The following is a 24,313-nucleotide window of genomic DNA, read 5'->3' as shown; positions in this document are numbered from 1 at the left end:
TCCTGTAAGGCTTGATAAAGGGGCCTGCCAGATTGGGCAAGAGCAGCTGAGAGCCCTCTGTGCTGTCGGGAGAGAGCGCGAGGCTTACAGTAAATACAGACCACAGTCTGGCCTCGGGTCCAGCGTACACTCCGAAAAAAAAAGCAGGGACCAGGAGGAGGAGAGGCGGGGGTGTTCGCTCTCGAGAAGGAGACCTGCGGTTGTCCGTGATGAAACGTGAAGAAATAATGGTATTTCTAGGCCCTGCGTCTGCCGTTTTTATCAGCCATTCAAACATTATTGAGAACGGTTGACTTTTCAGAGACCTTTAGTATCTTTCTTTCCAAATCTAGCATAAATATGCTTTACAAAATGTGTACACTGTACAGTGGTAAATTATTTTATATAGATATTAATAATATGGCCTGATGAACTTAATATCTTGAGCTGCATTAAGATATAGAAAACTATATCTGTATTGGCTATAGTATTCCGCTGTGTGACTGCAAAACGGAAATTCTGTTGACATAGCTGGCAGCACTGCGTACTAACGTACTGTTGCTGCTTTGCTCATTACTTAGGTCTAGAAGTAATTGGTTACATCACTTATTGTATTTCTGTATTCCATTTATCCTCCCCTCCGCAGTCAAAGTGATACCACAAATGTTGAGGCATGGACTGAAAGTCAATGAACCTATGAATTAAAGTACTGTAAGAGTTATCATTTCCCCCCTCAAGTTTGACATTGTTGCTGTTTCAGATGCATTGTTAAATTCTTCATTTTCTTTTCATTGAATTTTCATCACAGTCGAAAGTGTTTTCACTGTTGAAAGTTTGCAAGAAACAGCAACGTTCTATGCATTTTCGACTGAGATGAATGGCAAATACTTCTATGTCACATCCTGCATCATTATTGAAGTTAGAACCGCCTGGTCAGCTGCATGAGCGCACCATAATAACACACTCATTGCTGTGAGCAGGGTTACTTCCCAGCACTGCTCATAAGTAAAGGAAAACAAAAAAATGGAGGAACATAAGTTGAAGAACCCTCCCTTAGCCGCATGATCCTGTGATGAAGCGTTGCCCACCCCAAACCAACTTAAAACATATTGGAGGTTTTGGACCAATCACCAGTGTCTCCGTCTCCATCACGGTAGCACTGTGTTCATCCCTATACCTTCTTTTAGGGGGTTCTATGCCAAGCAACCCTACAATCATGCTTGATATTGGTTTTCCACGTTTATTTCTCACAGAATCGTGCAGGAGCAGTGTTGTGCCTCGGCGATCGAAGATGCTGGCTGCACCAAGGGCATCAATATGGCCAAAGACCTGGGGGCCTGCGAATCTCTGTTCTCTGGGAGCACATGTGAAACCAAGACCTCGAAGGTGCTACCTCTTGTCCCTGGCTATTACCAGCGTGTGCCTATGTGTAGAAGACCTCTTGAAGACCTGAATGCTTTTCAATATGACATTCTGATTAGATTAGCATTTTGTTAGAAGCTCTTTGCACTTAGCAGGAAAATAGGAGTGGATCGTGTAGAGTCATAGGTACAAAAATCTGAGCTGTAACTCAAAGCTGAGGGCAGTGTATAAATATCTTCAGTATAGGTTAATCATCTACTACTCTAGACTGCTAGTGTGTTTAGGTAAAGGAACGTCAGGCGTATACGGTATTCAAAAATGTCCATGTCCATTAGTGGCTGAATTTAAGCAATGTGAGAAGCTGCTGATTACATGATCAGCTCACCAAACAATCAACTAAGAAGTGACTGCTAAAGAAAATGTGGTTGCATAGTTCAATCCACCTAATGGGTAAAGCAGCAGTATCATTTCATTGTTTGTCTGGCTCTTTATTTTAAAGGTCCCTTGACATTTTTTTTACTTTTATATACAGGACAGGCCAAAAGTTTGGAAACACCTTCTCATTCAATGTGTTTTTTTCATGACAATTTACATTGGTAGATTCTCACTGAAGGCATCAAAACTATGAATGAACACATGTGGAGTTATGTACGCAACAAAAAGTGGAGACCTGACCTCCACAGTCACCGGACCTGAACCCAATCTAGATGGTTTGGGGTGAGCTGGACCAACAAGTGCTAAACACCTCTGGGAACTCCTTCAAGACTGTTGGAAAACCATTTCAGGTGACGACCTCTTGAAGCTCATCAAGAGAATGCCAAGAGTGTGCAAAGCAGGAATCAGAGCAAAGGGTGGAAGAAAGCAAAACTTTTGAAGAAGCTAGAATATAAAACATGTTTCCATGTGTTCATTCATAGTTTTGATGCCTTCAGTGAGAATATACCAATGAATCTACCAATGTAAAGAGTGGCCTATAAAAGTGAGTGGGCATTCACGGAAATGACGTCATCAACACCATTCACCAAACAATGTTTGGCGCAGACAGGAAGTCGTGTCTGTATTTTTCCAAAAAAAAAAAAATGAACACGCTGATTCTTCACAAAAATACATTTGTGCTAATTTTTACATCCAATCACAGAGCAATTGCAATGCTTCACACATTTTCATGCCATGACGTTCGGTGCAGATAACGTTTTAGGGGAAAGTCTCATGGCAGGAAAAGCATGAGAAATGGGCAATATAAGGCAATATAAGAGGAGAAATTCCAGATGCGATCGTTCAAGCTGCTGCTCTCTGAGTGGTGAAGCAGAATAGCCGAAGCACTCTTTACACCTATTACCATTTCTAGCCACTGCAGGACCACAGGCAGGCTAGGGGAACTCGTATTTATGTTAAATAATCTCAATAATCTCAATTTCATGATAGTGGACCTATGCAGAGCATATTTAATTATACCGAGTAATGTAACCGCCTGTTTGCGCTGTGCCTCTTCAGATGTGCTGCGACTGCTGCCTTCTGGGAAAAGCTGCACAGACCCTTGGGCAGCCCTGTGACCTCAGCCTGTCTGTGAGCTACCAGTGTGGCCTGGTGTCCCGGGCCTGCTGCGTGGATGGCGCTCCTGAGCAAGAGTTCAATGGCACTCAAGGTTCGACCCAGGGACGTCACTAGTATTGAACGACAAGGGGGGCTTCTTTTCCAGGCTTCTTTCACTTTATTTCACAGGCTTCTCTGGAGGATCCCATGCCTTTGGTGTCCTTAGTCTTTAAATGACTTTTAAAATACCCAACAATGTCAATTTCCTTTCAGTTAAGGAAACATAAGAAAAGTATAGCAATGAACAATTATTGACACCTACTCACAATGAAATTCTCAGGTTACTTCGTAGATCAATGTAGCTACTAACTTAGAAGCAGCGACCTGTAGCTTTCACCAAGGGTCTTATTGCCCACAATTTACATATAGCAGCTTAAACAGCCAGTACATAATTTCAATTAAATTATGATATGACGATGAAATTTTTAATTTTAATTGCTTCTATTTGTTAAGTGCATGTCTGCACTTTAAAATAGTATTTAAAAACAGTATGATAATTACAATATTTTCAATGGGCCTTGGGATCAAATAGGCCTAAAGAGACATGATACAGCCCACATTAGGCCAGCAGAATTAGCTCTAGTACATGTGAGTGGTAACACATGACTTAAACAACAGTTCCTCTTAATTCTGTCTACAGAAAACAAGACACCAAATGATCAAGAGACTGAAAAAAGTGATCTTTGTAAAGGTAAGTCACCTCAGGTTATACCTCATGGCTGGTTGGTTGCTTTGTCCTTAGTTGGTTGTGCATGCAGCATGTTAGAATTTTGGACTTTACAGAACATATACAGTCAAAGCCAAAGGTTTTGAGAATGACACAATTACTTGTTTTCACAAGGTTTGCTGCTTCAGTGTTTTAGATCTTTTTGTCAGGTGCATTTCTGTGGTGTATTGAAGTATAATTACATTTTATAAGTTGCAAAGGCTTTTTTTGACAATTACATCAAGTTTATGCAAACAGTCAATATTTGCAGTGTTTTAAAGACCTCTGCAATTCGCCCTGGCATGGTGTCAATCAATTTCTGGGTTTGTCAGAATTTGTGGGTTTTTGTTTGTCCACCCACCCAAGTTCCCTGGAACTTGATTAAGTTCCAGGGGACATTTAAACAATTAAACAATGTTACATATTGACAAAGTGCACGTGTGCAACAGAGACAAACTGGGCCACATAAAGTGCAAGAGTAACATTTAACAGAAAAACATGTAGACAACAATGAGACAGACAGCGCTAAACTAGGTTCTTGCGGTCCGATGCAGTGTAGTTCCCAGACAGACATGCAGCTAGTCTCAATAGTTCCTCTATAGAAGGTGGTGAAGATGGATGGTGGGAGAGGGGCTTTCCTCAGCCTCCGCAGGAAGTAAAGATGCTGGTGGGCTTTCCTGGCTGTTAAGCTGGTATTCAGGAAAGGTTCTCCTCTAGATAAACACAGAGGAACTTTGTGTTCTTGACAATCTCAACACCAGATCCGTTGATGTTCAGTGGGGAGTGGTCCCTCTCCACTGAAAGGGGCTTCATCAGAGAAAACGACTTTACCAGATTCCTCAGCAGTCTAATCCCTGTACTATTTGCAGTGTTTACTTGCAGGTAACCATGGTTAACAGAGGAAGAACAATGATTTCAGGCATCACCTGTCATGGCCGTTTGGCATGGCGAGGCAGGTGATCTGGAACGATGACAAGATATGACGAGGAAGAAGGACGCATTCACATGCAGTCACGAAACGGGTTAAATCCGTGATGAACAGGACAGGGGAGACATCCAGTAACAAGTGAACATGTAACAATGACCTGACAGTGAACAGACACGAACAGGGCAGCTTTATACGATCAGACACAGGTGAACACGATCAGGAAACATTACACAGGACGAACATGAAACTCCGGTCCGGATCCCGGAGTAACCCCTTCCGGACCGGATCATGACATCACCCTCCTTTTAATGCCTCCAGTCTGCTATTCTATCTCAATCAGCATTACAGAATGATCTCCAGCCTTGTGCTTGTCTAAACTCTCACCTGTGTTAATGAGAGGATCACTAGAATGATCTCAGCAGGTCCTTTTGTGGCAGGGCTGAAATGCAGGGAAACATTTTGGGGGGAATTAAGTTCATTTTCGTGGCACAGAGGGACTTTGCAATTCATCTGACCACTCTTCAAAACATTCTGGGGTATATGCAAATTGCCATAATAAAAACGGAAGCAGCAGACGTTGTGAAAAGGTTTGGCCATGACTGTGGATTACATTTCTTCTCTCACTCTCTCCAGAAGCGAATTGTGTCCATAAATGTGAAAGCAGTGGCACCTGCTCCTGCTTTAAGGGCTACAAACTCAAACCAGATGGGAAAAGTTGCGAGGGTGAGCAAACCGGCATGTCCCTTTTCCACTCATTCTTACCATGGATACACGACAACACAAAATATGTGCTAGCAAACCGGTCATAGCACAATAAGACAGTGTAGAAAAAAGCTAAAAGTAAAGTGAAACTTAACCATGGTCGCTCCTAAGGAAAAGTATGATAATCATAATATTTGTAACAAATTTTAAAATGAATAATTAAGATGAAGGACAAACAGTAATATTATGGTAATCTTAATACTGCTTTTAATAATAAATTAGAATAACTTTTAATATTATTGTTGTTGTTATTGTTTTTTTCTCTTGATGTTTTTTCAGATTTTCTGTAGTTTTACTATTACACAGGCTGTACAGAGTTAGAGATTGTAGTTCCACTGTAGCCATGAAAAGTTCAGTGGTCAGTTTCTGACCACAGGGCAGCTGGCTGGATATTTTTGCTGGGTGGAATTTATCCAGCAGTGACACTGATGTGTGTAAAAATCCTGATCCATTCGTACCAACGTGTCACCGGTGTCCCACCGCCACATTGGTGTCACTGCTGTGCCCCACACCACCATCTGGACTTGTCCTTTGGATACGAACCAGTGATAAATCGGGCAGATGGGCCTGTACATCAGCAGTGAGAGTGAAATGCAAGGCACTGAACCACTCGGATCGTTTTTATTTTTCAGATATCAATGAATGCTTGTTGGGCGGCCATGACTGTCAGCCCGGAGAGCGCTGCATTAACACCGTAGGCTCTTTCCGCTGCCAGCGCGAAGTCAGCTGTGGCACCGGCTATGAGCTGACTGACAGCAACGTCTGCAAAGGTTTGTCACAGCACACATATTACCGGTGGGCCAGATGAAAACGCGCTGACCGGCTCCCTGTCTTTGGTTGGCGTGCAGACATTGATGAGTGTGAGTTAGGCACTCACAACTGCCACACAGGGTTCGAATGCATCAACACTCGCGGGTCTTTCCGCTGCAAGCCCAAGACGCAGTGTGGTGATGGATATATCCAGGATGCCCAGGGCAACTGCATCGGTAAGGCAAAGACATCTTTCGTCTTTCACACGATTCCAGTATAGAGTATTTTATTTCAATAAGAACCCCAAACTAATGGTATTTTGCTGGAAATGTATGAAATAATTCATATTTGTAAATTTACACTGTGTGTGGCAGATATTAATGAGTGTCTGAGCATGACTGGGCCGTGTCAGCCGGGGCAGATATGTATCAATACGGTGGGATCCTTCAACTGCCAGAGGAACTCTGTCAACTGCGGCCGCGGATACCACCTCAGTGAAGATGGCACCCGCTGTGTGGGTGAGTTCAGTCCCGTGTGCTACAGACACCGGTACTGTAATATACATTACCAGACAATGTTGAAATTGTCATTGTGAAACGATGCAGCACACCTGCAGCTGCCCACCACTCACTAAGGGTGATGGGTTAAATGCAGAGGACACATTTCGTTGTGTCACCATGTGTCACTTCACTTTCTGCTGTGTAACGGAAAAGGGACTTATTTTCTGTTCTTCTGAGTGCTTTTTCTTGTTTCGTCAGTTCATGTAAATCCTGAGCACTACATTGCACTAATGAACCCTACGCATAGCGCTGCACTTGGAGCCAGTTCGAAAATAGCCCTCACAGTGTTATAATGAGAGTTATAATGACCAGTTATAATGAGCAGCTCACTTTAATGTTCTTCATAATCGTCATAGATATTGACGAGTGTAAGGGTCCCGATGGAGCTTGTGCTGGCCATGGCTGCATCAATCTGGTGGGCTCGTTCCGATGTGAGTGTCGATCAGGCTACATCTTCAATAGCCTCACTCGAGTCTGTGAAGGTAGGAAGGCGGTTTTCAATTTTTTTTTTATTACCTCCTTGTTGGATTTTATGTTGGTCTGATGATGGATTTGTTTGTATTATTTCTGTGGCTCAGACATAAATGAATGCAGGCACTACCCAGGCCGCCTTTGTGCGCACAAGTGTGACAATGTATTGGGATCGTACAAGTGCAGCTGCACCATGGGCTTTAAACTGGCCAGTGATGGGAGAAATTGTGATGGTAAGGAAGATGTATTTATTCTGCTGAGAAAAGAAAGTAGCAAGTGATGCTTTATTGGATTGTTTTGGTTGGATATGCCAAAACTGATTATTTTCTGCTGCTGAGCCTTCACGTGAACTTTATTCTTTTTCACCGTCCTCCATGCAGATTCATGTAAATCCTGAGCATTACATTAGTGAACATGGTTTGGGGCACTCCTGTCTATAAATTGCACCAGTCTTGAACAAACTACTAGCCATGGAATTTTAGTCATTTTAATTTAGGCAGCAGGTAATGCTCGGCCAATACAGCATTTCCAAACCTTCATAGCACAAAGACCCCAAAAATGCATGTTGCTCTACAGTTGTGTATTTTAAGTGACCTCTGCTGGCCAAAAGCTGCCAGGGTTGGCATACCACTGTGCGATAAATCGCAAATTTGTAGTTGGCCAGGGTTATGCTTTCAAAAAAAAAATTACATGATTATTACAATAAAATAATTATTGATATAATTATTGATAATTTACCTCCTTCATCGTTTGCATCAAATGTAGACGTCAATGAGTGTGAGAGCAGCCCCTGCAGCCAGGAGTGTGCCAACGTTTACGGCTCCTACCAGTGCTACTGCCGCCGTGGCTATCAGCTTAGCGATGTGGACGGCACCACTTGTGAAGGTGAGCTTTTTTTTAAATACTCCTTGGTCCAGTTTAAATGTAATAAATAGGTTTAAGCTTGCGTTGAAGTTCCACGACCATTCATCAGAACAGATCTGTGTTTCTGGGTCAGGTGTATTTGGAGCGGCAACATATAGTATAGTCTGTCTGGAATCTTCAAGGTTCATGCTGTTTTGCGTTGTTCACACTGTGTACGTGTAGATTCTGTAATTTAACAAGACTGCGACGTACGCACTGGTCCAACAGCGATCTGTACCAGTCATGGAACGGGCGTCATTAATTTGGGTGTCATTAATTTTGCAGACATTGACGAATGCGCTCTTCCCACCGGTGGCCATATCTGCTCATACCGCTGCCACAATACTCCGGGGAGCTTCCACTGCACGTGTCCGGCTTCAGGATACACCCTGGCCCCCAACGGCCGCAGCTGCCAGGGTAAGTCCTCTGCCGCCCCCCGGTTCCTTCTGGGGGTTTCACAGTTCTCCCGCCCAGGTAGACTCTCTAATACACACCTTGTGTATTGGGTACCTTCCGCCTAAAAACTACATACTTGGAGGACGGGATCTCAAAAATACAGATATACTCTAAATAGTTGTCATTAGTCAATATTTTACATTAAAATCTAATTCTTCACGTTTGCTTGTTAGACCACGAGAAAGGTGATAATATATAAGCCTCAAAGCTCCATCTAGTCATGCTATCTTACATTACACTGAATATCAGTATATTCAAAATCTTAATATATTTTGATAATCATCAGGAAACTTTCTGATTATTTATTCCAGGACAGCCTTTTACATTATAACCTAACTACATATGTGTAGACATTATAATGATGCAGAGTATGTAATACATCTGTAACGTGTTTGCAGATGTGGATGAGTGTGTGACAGGAACACATACTTGCTCAGAAACTCAGAGCTGCTTCAACATCCAGGGAGGATTCAAATGTCTGTCATTTGAGTGTCCAGACAACTATCGGCGTTCCGGAGAGACGTGAGTACATTTAACTCCAAAAAAACTCCACATCACTCTGCCCTTATGGGACATAACAAAGGTTCTAGGAACATCTGGAGCAGTCGTGACATGTCTTTACCTTTATCAGATTATCGATGAAGGTGAGCAGAGAAAGTACCTGTGTACTGAATGGAAAAAATAACTGTTAAAGATGTGTACTAGTTAAAGGTCCCTTATTATTTATTGTGTCTGAAGTCTCTTTACAAAATTCAGCCTTGGTACAGAATTAGAGCCACTTTAAGATTTGTTCAGGACATGCTGTTTCGGTGTCTGTAGCTTTATATGCAAATGAGGATATAGGCGGGACGAAGAGGGGAGTGGCCTATAGAAGTAAGTGGGCATTCATGGAAATGACGTCATCAACACTTCCTGGTGGAAACAGGAAGTCGTGTCGGTGTTTTTCCAGAAAAAAATAAAATTTTACATCCACTCACTGCAATGCTTTGCATATTTTCAAGCCATGACTCCACTGTGACGGTTGGTGGAGTTACTTTTTTTCTCTGGGCAGACAAAGCATGAGAAATGGGAGGTAACCTTTCCCCTTATGACGTCATAAGGGGACAAATTCCAGATCCTACTGTCTGAGCTGCTGCTCTCTGAACAACAAAGCAGAATGACCAAAGCTCTCTATACAACTATCGCCATTTCAAGCCGCTGCAGGACCATAGACAGGCTAGGGGAACTCGTATTAATGTTAAATAACCTCACTGAGTGAAATTTTCATAATAGGGGACCTTTAAAGCAGATACACTAGTTGGTCAGACTCTTCTAGTCTTTACCTGATCTGGAGAGCTCCTCCCTTTCACAGTGTGCCCCACCTGGATGCTAGTCTCTGCATGTGCAATGCTGATGCATTTGTATAAGAAAGAGATTATATGCATATCGTAAGCATGAACAAGCACAGATGCCCAGTACAAATCAGGATGATATGATTGGAGGAACAGAGAACTGTTCTGAGATGGTGATTATTATGTATGCAGAGGTGGGTAGTAATGAGTTACATATACTTGTAAGAGTAGGTTTACAATGCCATACTTTTTACTTTTACTTGAGTACATTTTTAAAAACATTTATTTTGGCTGGACAAATGCCACCAGTAGATCTAAAACACGAGTATTTTTTCACGCAATCACATGACCACACACAAACCGTGGTGGCATAGTGGCACAAAAATTGTCACGCAGCACAGACACGGAATGGAAAATGACAGATGCGACTGTCTCCAGTACTAAATCAAAGAACAACGAATCCCGGCCTTTCATACAGATACTTTTTATCTTTCTTGAGTAACTCCTTGGATGACTACTATTAAATTGTATTATTATCTTTGAGTAATGCTACTCATACTTGAGTACAATTTTTGGCTACTCTACCCACCTCTGGATGTATGCTTCATGTCTGATTGCTCTGAAAGCACAGCTTTGATGTTACTTGATGTTACTGGTTCTGTCCCAGCCCCTTTAATCTGCCTGCATGCCATGCACTGCATCAGTTGAACTCTTGTTTTTCTCTCGTTTGCTCCCCTCCTGTTCTCCTGATATGTCTGCTGTCTCTTTTTGCAGTCGTTGTGAACGCTTGCCTTGCAATGAACATAGCGAGTGCCTGGCCTTGCCTTTGAGAATAACCTACTACCACCTCACTTTCCCCACCAATATCCCTGTTCCCACCAACATCTTCCGGATGGGGCCCTCCAACATGGTACCCGGTGATGAAATTGACATCACCATCGAGGAGGGCAATGAGAGTGGCTACTTCAGCGCACAGACACTGCCCTCCGGTGGTGTGATGGCAGTACAGCGGCCTATCGACCAGCCTCAGGACTTTGATCTCTCTGTGATGATGAAGTTGCTTCGCTATGGCACTGTCAGCAGCTACCTGGCCAAAGTGTCAGTGTTTGTCACCGAAGATCAGCCCCGTGACCAGCATCCCCCAAACTGAACACTGTGACCAGGGTTATCAGCAGCAGAAATGACCAGCAATACACAAAATTACACGCACACACACACACACATACATACATACATACATACATACATTTCAGTCCCTTTGTTATATTAAGTTACTTTGTGATTTAAGCCTTTACTTTGAGAAATTCCTTGAAAATCCATGTTTTACTTGGCATTTGGACAGCCTCTAGGTGGTGCTTTAGGGCAAAGCACTGTTTGGAAGTAGAGTTAATAAATATTAACCCATGTCTTTAAGACATCTGTACAGTCATCTGAATTTCTTTTGTGTCTCTTTTGTCCCATTATATTATTGAAATATTTTCTATTAAAACAAAATATCAATGACACCTTATTCTGAGATCTCTTTTTATATCTATTCACATTAAATGATTTGGCAAATTGTTGATCTGGTCACTATGAATTTGCTGAAACAGTTTCCAACCGTCTGTGTGATTTATACTTGTATAAAATTTTAAATCTGAATTTTAAAGTGAATAGGGATATGGCAGTGCCAGGGGTTTGTTTGCATTTGCCAACATAAATAACCTAAACACCCATCAAGGTTCACTCTCTGTTGCCCAATAGTGTAAGGAAAGATGCACTTCTCCTTCTCCATCGCTGGGGATGCCCTTAAAAAATAGATGGCGGCCCACATTCCGCCTGACTTTCTGACATTGACTTATGGGGATCTGGGTTCTGGCCGGTGGTCTGAACAATTTGTGGTGGGGCAACATCACCGCTCTGAACATGAATTATGGCCTACAGTGTTTATGTTGGGCCGTTATCAATGTACTGGCTATAAATAATAATAATTACAAAAAAAAAGGGAAGAAAGAGCGAAGTTTGACCAAAGGGACTTCCCTCCAAAGAGCTGTTTTTCTTTCTGAAATATTAGGATTTTGTGTCTGGCCACGTGAGAACGATGCTGCGAACCCCTACTATAGTAGAGACACGCAGGGCATAATAAGCCTTCCACTTGCTTCTCCGCTTTGATGTTAGTGCTCTGTGCCGTGTGGCAGTTCACCCAGGGTCGTTATTTTCTCGTAAATTCACCCGATCGCCTGTCGTAGCGCTTCGCCCGAGTCCCTGGGGGTTTGCGCTCTGTGCTGTGTGCTACGCTCGAGTCGAGGTATTATAAACTAGGAGAACATTTTGCGGCTTTGGCCTGGCCCAAAGCAAAACGTAGACCCACCCGCTAATTGCTAATTACAAGCCAGTACCCAGCAGTGGCTTGACTTTTTGTCAGGGGCTTCTCCCCAGTCTTCATGAAAGGAGGCCTGCAACCCAATATGGGATCAGGGGTTTCACTGGAGTGCACGAGCCCAGGGGAGAAGGGTTCTCCATGGTCCATTCTGCTCTAATGTGCTTTATATAATACACATCTCGTGTCGATCTCTGTTGGACTGCGAATGGGTCCTGAGCCTTGCAATGCAATGCAATAAACGGATGGTAAGCTACGTGCTACATGCTAAATGTGCAGCGGGCAGCTAGTGTAACATAGCGCTCAGGATTTGCATAAATAGATAAAACAAGAAGGACACTTGGTATTAATTGGGCTTCTATAAAGAGAGTTTAGACTGGGAAGAGCCTGATGATTGACAGCTATTACTTTCTCATTCTGGATGTTTTAAACTTCCGTTCATCAAGATGTCAGAAAGTCCTGAGGACTTTCTTTGACCTTGCACTAATGAACAAGCCCCATGCTTAGCATGTAGTGTAGTTCTAGTGCCCACATCGATAGAGATTTCTTTTTTTCAGGGCACTTTGAAGTAGACCTTGCTGTAAATAAGAAGAGTGAACTGCCTAAGAGACAAGGGAGTTGTCTGGTCATTTTTTCCCCCAGAATTTAGCACTCCCCGGCCCATAAATTATTTTGTGTGAAATTGCAGGAATGCTTCAAACCTAAATTTCATCGCATGTAGGCTGTGGAGGATCCCTGTCAGACTTGAATGTATTGTTTTATTCTGCAGTAGGAGCAGATCAAAACCATGAATGGCAAAAAGAAAGCTGACCACCAAGGTCTGTCTGTGTGGTTTTTGGCCATTTGTTGTTCGATTGTTTGATTTAGAGTACTATATCCAGCGTGCCCTCTGGATTTGTGCGAATAATATTTGTGTAGTCCACGTTTCGCTGTCCTGCTGAGCTCCTGATTATGTGGTACACTCTTTTAAGATGCCCTGTCATTGCGAAGGAGGGAAGTGGTTGGCCTGCGAGGGCTTTTTATAGACCCAGCTGAAGGTCAGGAGGTCGTGTTTCCTCTCTATCAGCAGGGCGAGGGTCGACCGCTCTGACACCATCCGCTGTGTGAAATCCTGCCAGCCAAATGACATCAGCTGTGTGCTGGACCCAGTGCATTCCATCTCCCACACCTTCATCTCCATGCCTACCTACAGAGAATTCACCAAACCAGAAGGTAGACCACAGTTTTCTATTATTTGTCTCTTTGGCATCGCTTACTAGAAGCACCAAATGCGTTACCGGACACTTTTTCTAGAGCACTCTTCGTTACAGGGTAATGATAATAGGGTTAAGGATGGGTACAACTACTGTACATACAATGCATTTGTTCTTCTTTACAATTGTAAGGTACATGTAGGATCATTAAGAGCATTTAAGTGTAGCAGAAACACTTATGTTATACATTTGCATATTTTAGCCTTCCGGCTGTACAGTCAGAATCTTCCTAGAACTCAAAGAGCTCAGTGGCACAAACTCTGAAAATCCCCACAATTTACAAAGAACAGGGTGTCTGCTCTCCTCCATTTCATTATATTTCTCTTAGAATTGGTCTGTCTTAAACCATAAATCTGAGTGATTTAAATAAGTGGAATTGTGTGCTGTGGGAGCATAACTGTTTTTAATATCTGCTAATCTCCAACAGAAATCATTTTCCTGAGAACCATGTCGCCAGCGCACTCCTCGTCTCAGCTGGGCTCCTCCAACATAGTCTTTGACATCCTGGAAGGGAACATTCAGAGCTCCTTCGACATCGTCAAACGCTACGAACACGACATGATCGTGGGTGAGTGGCACTCTGGCTTCCACTCAGCCAGCATATAAAACCAAAAGACCCGTTACAAATCCAGAATCCTGATACAGTCCAAATTAAATTTAAACACAGGAACGTGGTTATATGTTTTAAATCTTCCTTACAAAACACTGAATGAGGGCCTGTGTGAGGCCCTATTTAAGTTCTATTGCAAGTATTGAACTCTTATGTGGTTATGTGCTGATGATGCATCAAATTAATGTGAGATATTATCCAAGTTTTTGAGCATCAGCATATATTTACATCCTTTGTTTCAACTCATAACAATGTAATGCTAAGAAATGGGCCACAGATACAGTACAAGCCACACTTTCTCATTCAATATTTTTATTTTTTTTTCATGACCATTTACTTTGGTAGGTTCTCACCAAAGGCATCACAACTATGAATGAACACATGTAGAGTTATGTACTTAACAAAAAAATAACTGACACATGTTTTATATTCTAGTTTCTTCAAAATAGCCACCCTTTGCTCTGATTACTGCTTTGAACACTCTTGGCATTTTCTTGATGAGCTTCAAGAGCTTCACCTGAAATGGTTTTCCATTGAAGGAGTTACCAGAGGTGTTTATCATTTGTTGGTTCCTTTCCTTCACTCTGCAGTCCAGCTCATTCCAAACCATCTTGATTGTGTTCAGGTCCGGTGACTGTGGAGTCCAGGTCTCCACTTTTTGTTAAGTACATAACTCCACATGTGTTCATTCATAGTTTTGATGCCTTCAGTGAGAATCCACCATGTAAATGGTCATGAAAATCAAGAAAACACAATGAATGAGAAGGTTTGTCCATACTTTTGGCCTGTACTGTGTTTCCGCATCATCCTCCAAAATAGACTTTATCATGTGTGCCAAATCACAGCACGTGTATGCGTTTCACCATGGTTCTTACCTATTAACCGATCTGAACAGGCATTTCAGCAGCACTAAAAAGAGCAGTATATTTCTTATATTCACGGCATCCTGTAATCACAGCGTAGCTGTTGGTGGCTGGTCCACTACAGTCAGTAAAAATTAATCTTCAAAGTTGATTGAATATTGTGTGCCCATATAAACTAGTTGCCACCATATCTCTCTAGTCACACAGCAAAGGGAAGTGTGCCCTGTGCATCAGCTCTGACAACCTAATGGGAAGTATGGAGTGTCATTGGACATGTTCTCTGCGGCCCATTAGATTACAACCACAGATCTTGCCAGTTACTATACTTGGGTCTCTTTTTTTCAGGAATTAAACATTGAATGAAAACTCTTTTGTACTGCTTTTGGTCTTCACAAACGGAACCATATGCTGTCTGGCCTCTGAAATGCCCCAACAACACTTCAGCAGTTGATGGAGTGCACGCTCACTGCCCAACATGGCAACTCCCTTCCACTGAATCTGGAAGATATTATATTTTCTTGTACCATTGCAGACCACTTAGAGCACATGGGAGTTATATTGAAGTGGTTGCAGCAGGAAGGCCGAAAGGCAAAAAAGGAGAAGTGCTGGTTCTCCTCACAAGAAGTGCATTGATTTGGTCATGTAATTTCCATTGTGAGGCAGTTGCCTGCACCAATTGGTGTCTTTGAACATCATGGGTCATATTTTCCCAGAGCTTTGTGAGACGTAGCACAGGGTTTGGAGTGTTTGGTTATGTCGCATCAAACATTTCTTCTGAATTCTAAGAAATTTTTGACTGAAAAAAGAAATCCAAGCGAAATCTAATTTCAGCGAGGGACAGGGAGTGAGAGTGGGCACGCTCGTTGGACTGGTACAGTTCAGGGGTTCGCTCTGCAGTGGGAGGAGTAGCACACAGTACAGGAGTACAGTCAATGGTTACCGTGGCATACTTGTGGTGAAAGGCAGGCAGTAGATTGATCGGGTCGCGAGGGTTGGAATCAGGGCAAAGCGGTCGATGCGTAGCAGGGTCAGTCAAGATAAAGAATGAGAACAACGAATGTTTATTCGCAATGTTTATACACAATGCCTCATCTGCTTCCGGGTGGTGCCCGGTGGTGGAATGGCAGCCATGACAGTGTGACTTAAACTGTGTCAGAAGCGCAAGCCACATCTGTTCCGTTCCCACTTGGTTTCCTCTGCTCCAAAAAACTCTTGGCCAAAGGGTATGTTAGTGGACATCAGAAATGTGACATCTGCTATAGATATCTATAGAATAGCCACTAACAGGCCGCATATGCAGATGGTATTTCTGTGAATGTGCCTATAATCCATAAAATGATGTTTAGACTCATGGGCTGATCAGGTGTAATTCCTTTTTTAGTGAAGCCATGTTACTTAATTCTTCAATATGAAATTTTGTACTTAGTGGAAGAGTGTGTGGGGATGGTACCTGGTTCTAGGATACCTCAGTGGTATCTTGACTGTTTGAGATTCAAATGTCAAACCTTCCAATTGCAATTCCTTAGCCACTAGGCCAACCACGGTGACCTATTATGTGTGAATATTAAAAAGAAGTTCACTTATTTTAAGTTTAAATGCTTCTAAATCACACATTTTAAATATGTGAGCTCATATGTGTCTTCTAATTGGGATTTTCCAAATCCTAAAGAACATATTTAATTACTCATTTCTGGTAGATGAATTGCGCCACGGTGGAGTACTGAGGTGATGTCACTCGTGTTTGGCACGTGAGGCCATTAATGTGCATGCATTCAGACATATTCCGGACAGCTTTTGTTTCATGTGGTTTGTTGTATTGTTACATTTCCCGACCAGTCCTCTTTATGTCTGGCATGGCATTAGAACCGTTAAAGTATGGACCACATGAAAAGGGCGCCCTGCCCTTGTTGTGAAGAATGTGTTCTCACATGAGCCCATCGCCTTATTGGATGCAGCTCTTGTGCATTTTGGTACATGTGGGTCTCTCGTCGTTGCTTCCTGGCCAAAGATCACCCTCGCGATGCTCAGCTGGCTCTAATTGGGCCTTCGGTTTCATGATGAAGACCCCGTTCATTAAACTCAGTGGAGGTCCGCGGGTTCTTGCTGTGGTGGAGGTATGTCAGTTACTGAAGAACGGATGCACATAAATCACATTATGAGCTTGTGTCTTGGGACACCCTATTCTCCATGCTTCAGAGTCTGGCTTCTCCGTTTTGTTCATGACAGATTTGAATCACAACAAATGACTATGCGGTGCATTGGATTTTCCTGTATCTATTGTCTGCGCACTTAATTTACAATTTCCATGTACCAACACGTATTTTAACACTTCGTTTAAATGATTAATGTCCCTTTATGCGGTTGCCACAACTTTGTTTTCAAAGTGCTCCATGATTAAAGAACAGGCTTGAATACAACCCAGATAATATGCATTCAATCTATTTACAGCCTTGGTCTTCGGGGAGGTAACCAAAAAATATGCCTCTGCTTTGTTTTGTGTTCTTAAGGCAGCAGCAGAAAGTTTGCTTGTGAAAATGTGCCATGGAGTAGGGCACCATGGTGGCCGCTTCTTGGCTGAAATGCACAATAATTCAAGATACCGCGAGTGATATTTACTCCGGGAAGTGTGCACATCTGCTTGTGTAGGAGAATGTTTTGCACCCAAATTGTGTCTGGTCAGTGATGAGAGATACAAATAAGGCTCTTGTCATGATCCGGACCGGCAGGGGTTACTCCGGATCTGGAGTTCGGACCGGAGTTTCATGTTAGTCTCGTGTAATGTTCCTTGATCGTGTTCACCTGGTGTATATTTATATAATTGTATAAAACTATCCTGTTCATGTCCGTTCGCCGTCGGGTCATTGTGCGTGTTTATGTTCCCTTGTCTCGTGTATTTTGTATTAAACCCCTGTCCTTTGAAATCGTGCGAATGCGTCCTCCTTCAACACCATGTCCAGCCCACCCGTGACAGCTCTCCATTCTCAACTGTGCTTGCATACGCTGGCTCAGATTGTCGCAAAATTGCTAGCAACAACAGTTTGGAGGTATTTACAGCTGCTTGGACATATGCCACGATGCACCCATAACATAATGTAATAATAAAGCCGCCTCTGTATCTTTCCATTTTTTTCACATTATTAGGAATATCAAAATTTCTTTGTGTCAATTACAAAATCAACACATTTTGTAATAGGGGCCTAGCAGTTAAGGAAGTGGCCCTGTAATCAGAAGGTTGCCGGTACGAATCCCGATCCGCCAAGGTGCCACTGAGGTGCCACTGAGCAAAGCACCATCCCCACACACTGCTCCCCGGGCGCCTGTCATGGCTGCCCACTGCTAATTAAGGGTGATGGGTTAAATGCAGAGGACACATTTCACTCTGTGCACCGCGTGCTGTGCTGCTGTGTATCACAATTACAATCACTTCACTTTCACTTTTTAATGTGTCTCAAAATGCATCACAACATTAAGACCTCCTTATATCATGCAGGTACATGCATAAAAAATAAAATGTTGCACTGACCTTGCACCAATGTTGGTATCAATGACTTGGATCTGTGATCTTTGACCATTTTACCCAGTTTTTTCATCTAAAAGTTGGCATGTAAGTAAGGCCAATGTTCCCTGGACCTTGAAAGTCTAACCAGTTCAGTTCCATTGTACCAAATGTGAAGAAATGTAGGCTGTTCTTCAGATATTTACAAAAATGTTATGGTCAAGCCATGGCTGTTGCCAACACAGAGGAATAAAACAAGCCGACTTGGAACCTCAGCGCTCCCTGCTGGATCCCATAATCGTGGTAATTCACATAATTCATGTACAGTGAACACTCTTTGTTGTTACGGTTGGTTTCACCTGCGTCTTTTATCTTGTAACATTGGTTTAAATTTAGTTTAAGGTTTGTAAAAATGATCCCAGCTGCTTGGTTTCAGGCTATTGCTTTATGATGTGGCTTGTGTGTAGGGGGCAGGTGGAGACGTTTCCAGCCAAGGTGCCAAATAGCTGAGCGCTTACCTTCTCCCATGATCTTATCTGCAGCCACTCCTCGTCCATTCACTTTCTCAGTGAAGACCACGCTCCGGTGAGCAGACAGACTCCTGCTTTGGCTGGGGCTGCGGGTCACATAGCAGCCGCAAAAATGAGCTACTAACTCCCAGGGCTGCCGACCGCGATGAATATGAGGAATTTGCCGAGGCGGTATCAAGACCATTGAATGGGAGCTACACAGTAATGTGTTGACTGACTTACTGGAGACGAGGATGGTGCAAATTTTTCCACGTTTTGAGGTAGAGCGTCCAAACACAGCTACAAGCTCTTTCACAACAATATAATGGCTTGTTGTAATGTCCATGTCCTTCAAACGTGGATTTGAATGCATGAATGGGAACATACTGTCTACCTGTAGATAAGATAAGAGAGTTTATCATGGTGGTATTAAGTCATTTGTTAGTTAATTAAGTACTTTACATTTTGCTCCTGATAAGACACTCAACTATGGCACAATTTCAGCAAAAGCAGTAATTCCAGGTTTCATGCCTCGAGCACCATTACCCCATCACCAGTCTACTGATCACAAGCCACACCCACCTGGGCTCATCATTACCTGGACTGTCTCATCATGCCCTTAAATGAATTGTATTTCAATTCAAAATATCTGATCATTTTAAATGCTCATGATTGCAAGCTTAGTTATGATTAATCACATAAAGTAATTTTTTTTTAATGATTCACAGTAAAATTAGATTTAGCTTTTATTTTAAAGAATGTTTGGAAAATTGCTTTTCCTAAAGAATTGTATGCATAATGCACTATATAATATTTTAGGTCAAGTGCAGTCAAAACAAAAAAGTCCTTATTAATCTTGGACATCTTAAACATGTTGGGCGATAACGTGCAGGCAGAAGAAATCGCGTTTCTAAAGTGACTACTCCTCGTGTGACAAGATGTCAGAGCATGAAATGGCATCATTAGACACACAGTGGAGCCAAGCCCAAGAGGAATCCCGGCCTGTCAAAAGAAGGATTACCGGAGGTAATCAAAACAGCGCCTGTGTTGGCAGGGTGGTCCGCCCAGATAGCGCTGAAAAACAAGCCTAGGGAGATGGGCCTGGCTCGGGCCTATTCATCAACTGAGCCCATTCGTTTACTACAAAGTAATTCATCACAGCCTCGTGTGTGATTCATGCTCATGCTTGAAGCTCCTTATGAAGGCTGAAGGTCACAAATGAAGAAGAAAATGAGTGAATCGAAAACCATATGAGCATTAATTTTTGGAGACAAGTCTCCTGCTCAAGGTCCAGTTTTATTTAATAACCCCCCACTCTGTGCATTTTCTTTATATTTCATTGTAGAATTGTTCTATTTTGTATGTAAGAACCTTTATGCACATCCCACACCATGTAATACTATCATGCTGGCCACTCGAACACTGTGTGGAAAACCACATAAAGCTGCATTCTGTAGTCCTTCTTCTTGAAAACACTCAGAGGACACATACATTTCCAAAAACTACACTATGCCATTATGGAAATCAGCAGTGATGATTCATCGCTAATTGACCTTAAGATACCAAACCGCACTCCTGGCCTTTTCCAAACGGCAGAGCAGAGCTCGTGTCGGGCTTTGGAGTGGTTTTACGGGGGCTGTTTAGATAGGACGACCAGAAGGCGGTGAACAGGCGTTGGCAAAACCACAAGAAAAAAGGCGGCCATCTGGGCTCCACCGTCATGTCCCTTAGAGACGGGTGCACTGGCCTTTCCCACAGTGCTCTGGGCCGTGGAGCGCGCCGCTTGGGGCCGGTCCAGCGGCTTTACTGCCCCAACCCTTCATGACACAACAGTCAGCGTGTCATTAAACTACGCTGCGGTAAGGCCAGCTCCAGCTCTTCGTTTGTCCCTGGTGTTAAACCCGCTCATTTTGGATTTTGTTATACACTTCCTCCCTGGGGTTGTAAAAACCATAAAAGCCTGAAATTGTACTGTTTACGTGTAGCCCTTCAATAGCGCGGCCCGTGTTGCCGATTGACGATGACAAATGCCTCCTGGCATCCGCTTGACTTTGTTTTGAGGCTGCCGTGTACTTAAGGCTATTTTCCGGAGAACAGCAGGCTTCTGGAAATACGTAGTGGGGGACAACAGCGACGATCCCAAACCGCTCAGAGACAACAGCAATCTTATCCACGCACCTATTTGATCCTTGTTATGGTGGTCCATTGTCCATTTTTATTTTGATCTGCTATTTAAGGGATGATATAAAAAAAAACATCTACTGCCTGAGAGGCTTGTTCTAACATTTCTGTCGCATTTGTCCTTATCACTGACCATTTGTAAGGTCAGTTGTGGTGGACAGACACACACATGACATTTAAATAAGGTCCAAAATGCTGTGCCCAACAAAACCTATTCTATTTTTGCAGCAAGAGTGCAGAATTTAAATGAAGAACAGTCCACACATCTTATTTACACATGAAACCACTAGAAAAATGAAGGAAAAAAAAGAGTTTGTTTTGTTTTGTAGATTTGTCCAATTGGCTCTTGGAAAAATGTGCATGAATAAGTCAGGCCAAGAGCTCTTCTTCTTGAGCTTTGCATGCTTTTGCATTGAATTCAGAACTGTTTTTGATATATTATTTAAAAAAAATATTTTTGAATATTGTGAACATTGGTTAAAATGTTCCTGAAATTTCATACAAAATCTAATTTGATTATTGTAACATCAAACAATACATTACATTACAGATAACCTAAATGTAAAAATATTACCGTCAAATTTTGCCTGCTGTAGTTTTTTTTTATTAAAATCTATGGAATATAATACGTTTGGCTTTTTTCTAACCAGTTAGTTCTTGGGGTGTTCAGCACAGGAGCTGAAACAAAACAACTACAGTTTCTTGTCGGAAGGAGCCCAAGTGCTGTTTTGTTCAAATTTACGGACAAATCACTTTTTCTCATGTTCTCCAGTGCTCTCGACATTATTGCAGCTCAACGCAAGTTCAAGCAGAGGCTTTTCCCCTAATGGCGCTCATGGTTTGGAAACAATAAAAACCCCCATCTCGCTCCCTGCTGCACATTGTCACTATGCAACAGGCGTCCAAAACACAAAAACAAGTGTGGCAAAGGCCGGGTAGCAGGGCCCCTCTCTCCGACGACAGACGCTTATCGCTGGAATCTTCGGGCCCACCGCATTGATCTAGATGGGGAGCCTCGCTGCCGTTCTCTCCATGGTGCAATCGGAGATGGAGGCCCGGAGGAATGTTGACGGCACCGGATCGCGTGACTCTAACAGATGGGACTCATTTACCCTCCTGTGCCAGAAACAGCCGGGATGACGGGGATGAGGGAGTGGAGTGGATCCCTCCCAGAGAATGAGTGGCCCACAAGCTCGGAGGGTCTCCTCCATGCCGCAGCCGCGTTGCCATTTGGATTTCTGATTGGTTTTCCTGCGTTGCACTGCTGGAATAATCACCGTGTCCCATCGATAGCTGGTTATTTATAAATTAAATTTAGACAGTAGCCTGCTGTCTTAGTACAACCCTTTATTAATCGTGGAGGAGAGTGATGATGCTGGGTGTTAATCCTCATGTTTATTCACTACATTGTTCTTAAACCGTTTTTCACGCTTTTACTGTAGCTGTAAAATGTTTGCAATATTTTATATTATTGGTCCAACTAATAGTTGTGGTATGTGGGGAACTCGAGGAAAATAATCTTAATGATGTTTTCTTTTTAACAAATTATGAAATCAGAGGAGCCCACAGTGATGACTGGCAGCTCTCACACACTCATTCTGGATGATTTAAACCCGTACCCTTCAAATTCAAAATCTCCTCCTCCATTTCCTCATTATAGATTTTGTCCACATGACATGACAAAGACATGACAAGCATGATTTTAGATATCTCAGAACCACAATTCAAATGTGCAAACTAGAAAACATGCCTCTAGTTTCTTATATTTGTATTTTTTGGTATATTAGTACTTTTCCATCCATCTATCTGTCTATCTAGTGCTAGTTGAAATGTCACCAACTCGCTGCACAGAAAAGAGGCACTGACAGCTTGTATAAACATCGGTTCTTCTCTTTTTCTCCTCCAGCTCCCCCTGTGTAATCGTACGTACATTCGCTTAAAAAGATCTCCCAGTGAATTCCTCATGCATGGGGTAATTCTTGGTAGGGTCTCTGCCGCGTTGCACTCTCTTGCATCCGCAGGGAGAGGGCGGAGCGGCGGGAGCGGGACGCAGCGAAGGATGCAGAAACAAAAGCCAGACTGACATGAAGGGGGCCTGAGAGGTCCTCTCATCACGTCTAACCGAGGGTGTCATAGTGCAGTCCCCGACCAGACCCCCACCCCGTGCGCAGTGTTGAGGTGTGAGCTGTTGATGACCTCTGACACCAGCCGTGTGTAACAGCTGCTTTGCGTTTTCCCTTCTACAGGGGTCGTGCGGCAGGTGAAGCGCCTTATCGGACCACAGGACATCGTGTTGAAGCTCGCCATGAACTACGTCACAAACGGGGTCGTCTCGCACCGGAACATTGTCAACGTGCACATCTTCGTCTCTGAGTTCTGGTTCTGAGCGGAACACGCCCAGCCTCTCTGGGTTGCCAGATCTGCCATAGAACGGCCCATGAATTACACACACATATTCGTGCGCATGCAAACACACAGGCAGTGCCATGGATGCCAGTAACGTTCCAGTTTGCATGCTGAAGGTGTTCTGAGAACGTTCCATTTGATGAATTGGACGCAGGTGTTTGGTGAGCCTTGGTGACAGATCACATGCTGCTTTGTTCGCTTTAGTTTGATTGTATTTATTCAAAACACATCTTCTCAACTCTGTATGACATGCTAGTGCTTACGTGCATGCCCTTGCTGCATTAGTCTCTGGAGCGACCCGATGGTGTGTTGAATTAACGGAAGCCCACGTATGACATACGTGGGATACAAGACCACTGAATGAATGAACTGTTGAATGTACCAGTAATCCATACACTCTTGTAAGCTAATATTAAAGTTCTGTTTGATTATTTTAAACCCTTTTTTCACGCTTGCCTCTCAAATTCTTAAGAATTAACAGTAAAACCTGTGAATGTAACACGTGAGATTTTGCTAATGCTGCAGCGTAAAGGTCTCTTTGGATTTACAGAAATGTCAACAAGAAAGGACTGGTTGGTATCTATCTACTAACTGAAACCCAAAAAGATGCCCTCTGACCCTGGCCCTGGAGGGGGCACCATCCCCTCTTTCCTTGCAAGTCCTTTCTCTTCGCCTTTTTTCCTCCGTTCTCTACACTCGCAGTGCCCCTTGTGCATGCAGGCGTCTCTACTATAGCCTTATTAAGACAAACATTCAGATCATCATCACTTGTGACGTGTGTGGACGTGACGGTAACAAGCGCTCCGCATGTGTTGCGTCTAATATAGAGCTGTTG

The 24,313-nt window shown here is 43.0% G+C and overlaps 1 protein-coding gene across 3 annotated transcripts in view; it reads left to right on the top strand.

Annotated features, from left to right (window-relative positions):
• fbln1 (fibulin 1) overlaps window positions 1-23,916 on the top strand; it is a 35,901-nt gene extending 11,985 nt beyond the window's left edge. Inside the window, exons 3-17 of one of the 3 annotated variants that reach the window (XM_028959186.1) lie at window positions 1,233-1,365; window positions 2,836-2,986; window positions 3,575-3,625; window positions 5,202-5,291; window positions 5,963-6,100; window positions 6,179-6,316; window positions 6,455-6,598; window positions 6,997-7,122; window positions 7,219-7,344; window positions 7,877-7,996; window positions 8,300-8,431; window positions 8,869-8,992; window positions 13,230-13,372; window positions 13,841-13,981; window positions 23,319-23,916. In XM_028959186.1, the coding sequence (XP_028815019.1) occupies window positions 1,233-1,365; window positions 2,836-2,986; window positions 3,575-3,625; window positions 5,202-5,291; window positions 5,963-6,100; window positions 6,179-6,316; window positions 6,455-6,598; window positions 6,997-7,122; window positions 7,219-7,344; window positions 7,877-7,996; window positions 8,300-8,431; window positions 8,869-8,992; window positions 13,230-13,372; window positions 13,841-13,981; window positions 23,319-23,458 (1,897 nt within the window). In that variant the 3' untranslated portion in view covers window positions 23,459-23,916. Of the gene's footprint in view, window positions 1-1,232; window positions 1,366-2,835; window positions 2,987-3,574; window positions 3,626-5,201; window positions 5,292-5,962; window positions 6,101-6,178; window positions 6,317-6,454; window positions 6,599-6,996; window positions 7,123-7,218; window positions 7,345-7,876; window positions 7,997-8,299; window positions 8,432-8,868; window positions 8,993-10,575; window positions 11,305-13,226; window positions 13,373-13,840; window positions 13,982-23,318 lie in introns of those variants that run through there. The other 2 variants (XM_028959185.1, XM_028959187.1) reach the window with 2 other exon arrangements.
• Window positions 23,917-24,313: the final 397 nt, after the last annotated feature.

The sequence above is a fragment of the Denticeps clupeoides genome, chromosome 17 (genome assembly GCF_900700375.1).
Source record: "Denticeps clupeoides chromosome 17, fDenClu1.1, whole genome shotgun sequence".
Lineage (NCBI taxonomy): Eukaryota > Metazoa > Chordata > Actinopteri > Clupeiformes > Denticipitidae > Denticeps > Denticeps clupeoides.
This window is presented reverse-complemented; position numbering and strand designations above follow the sequence as displayed.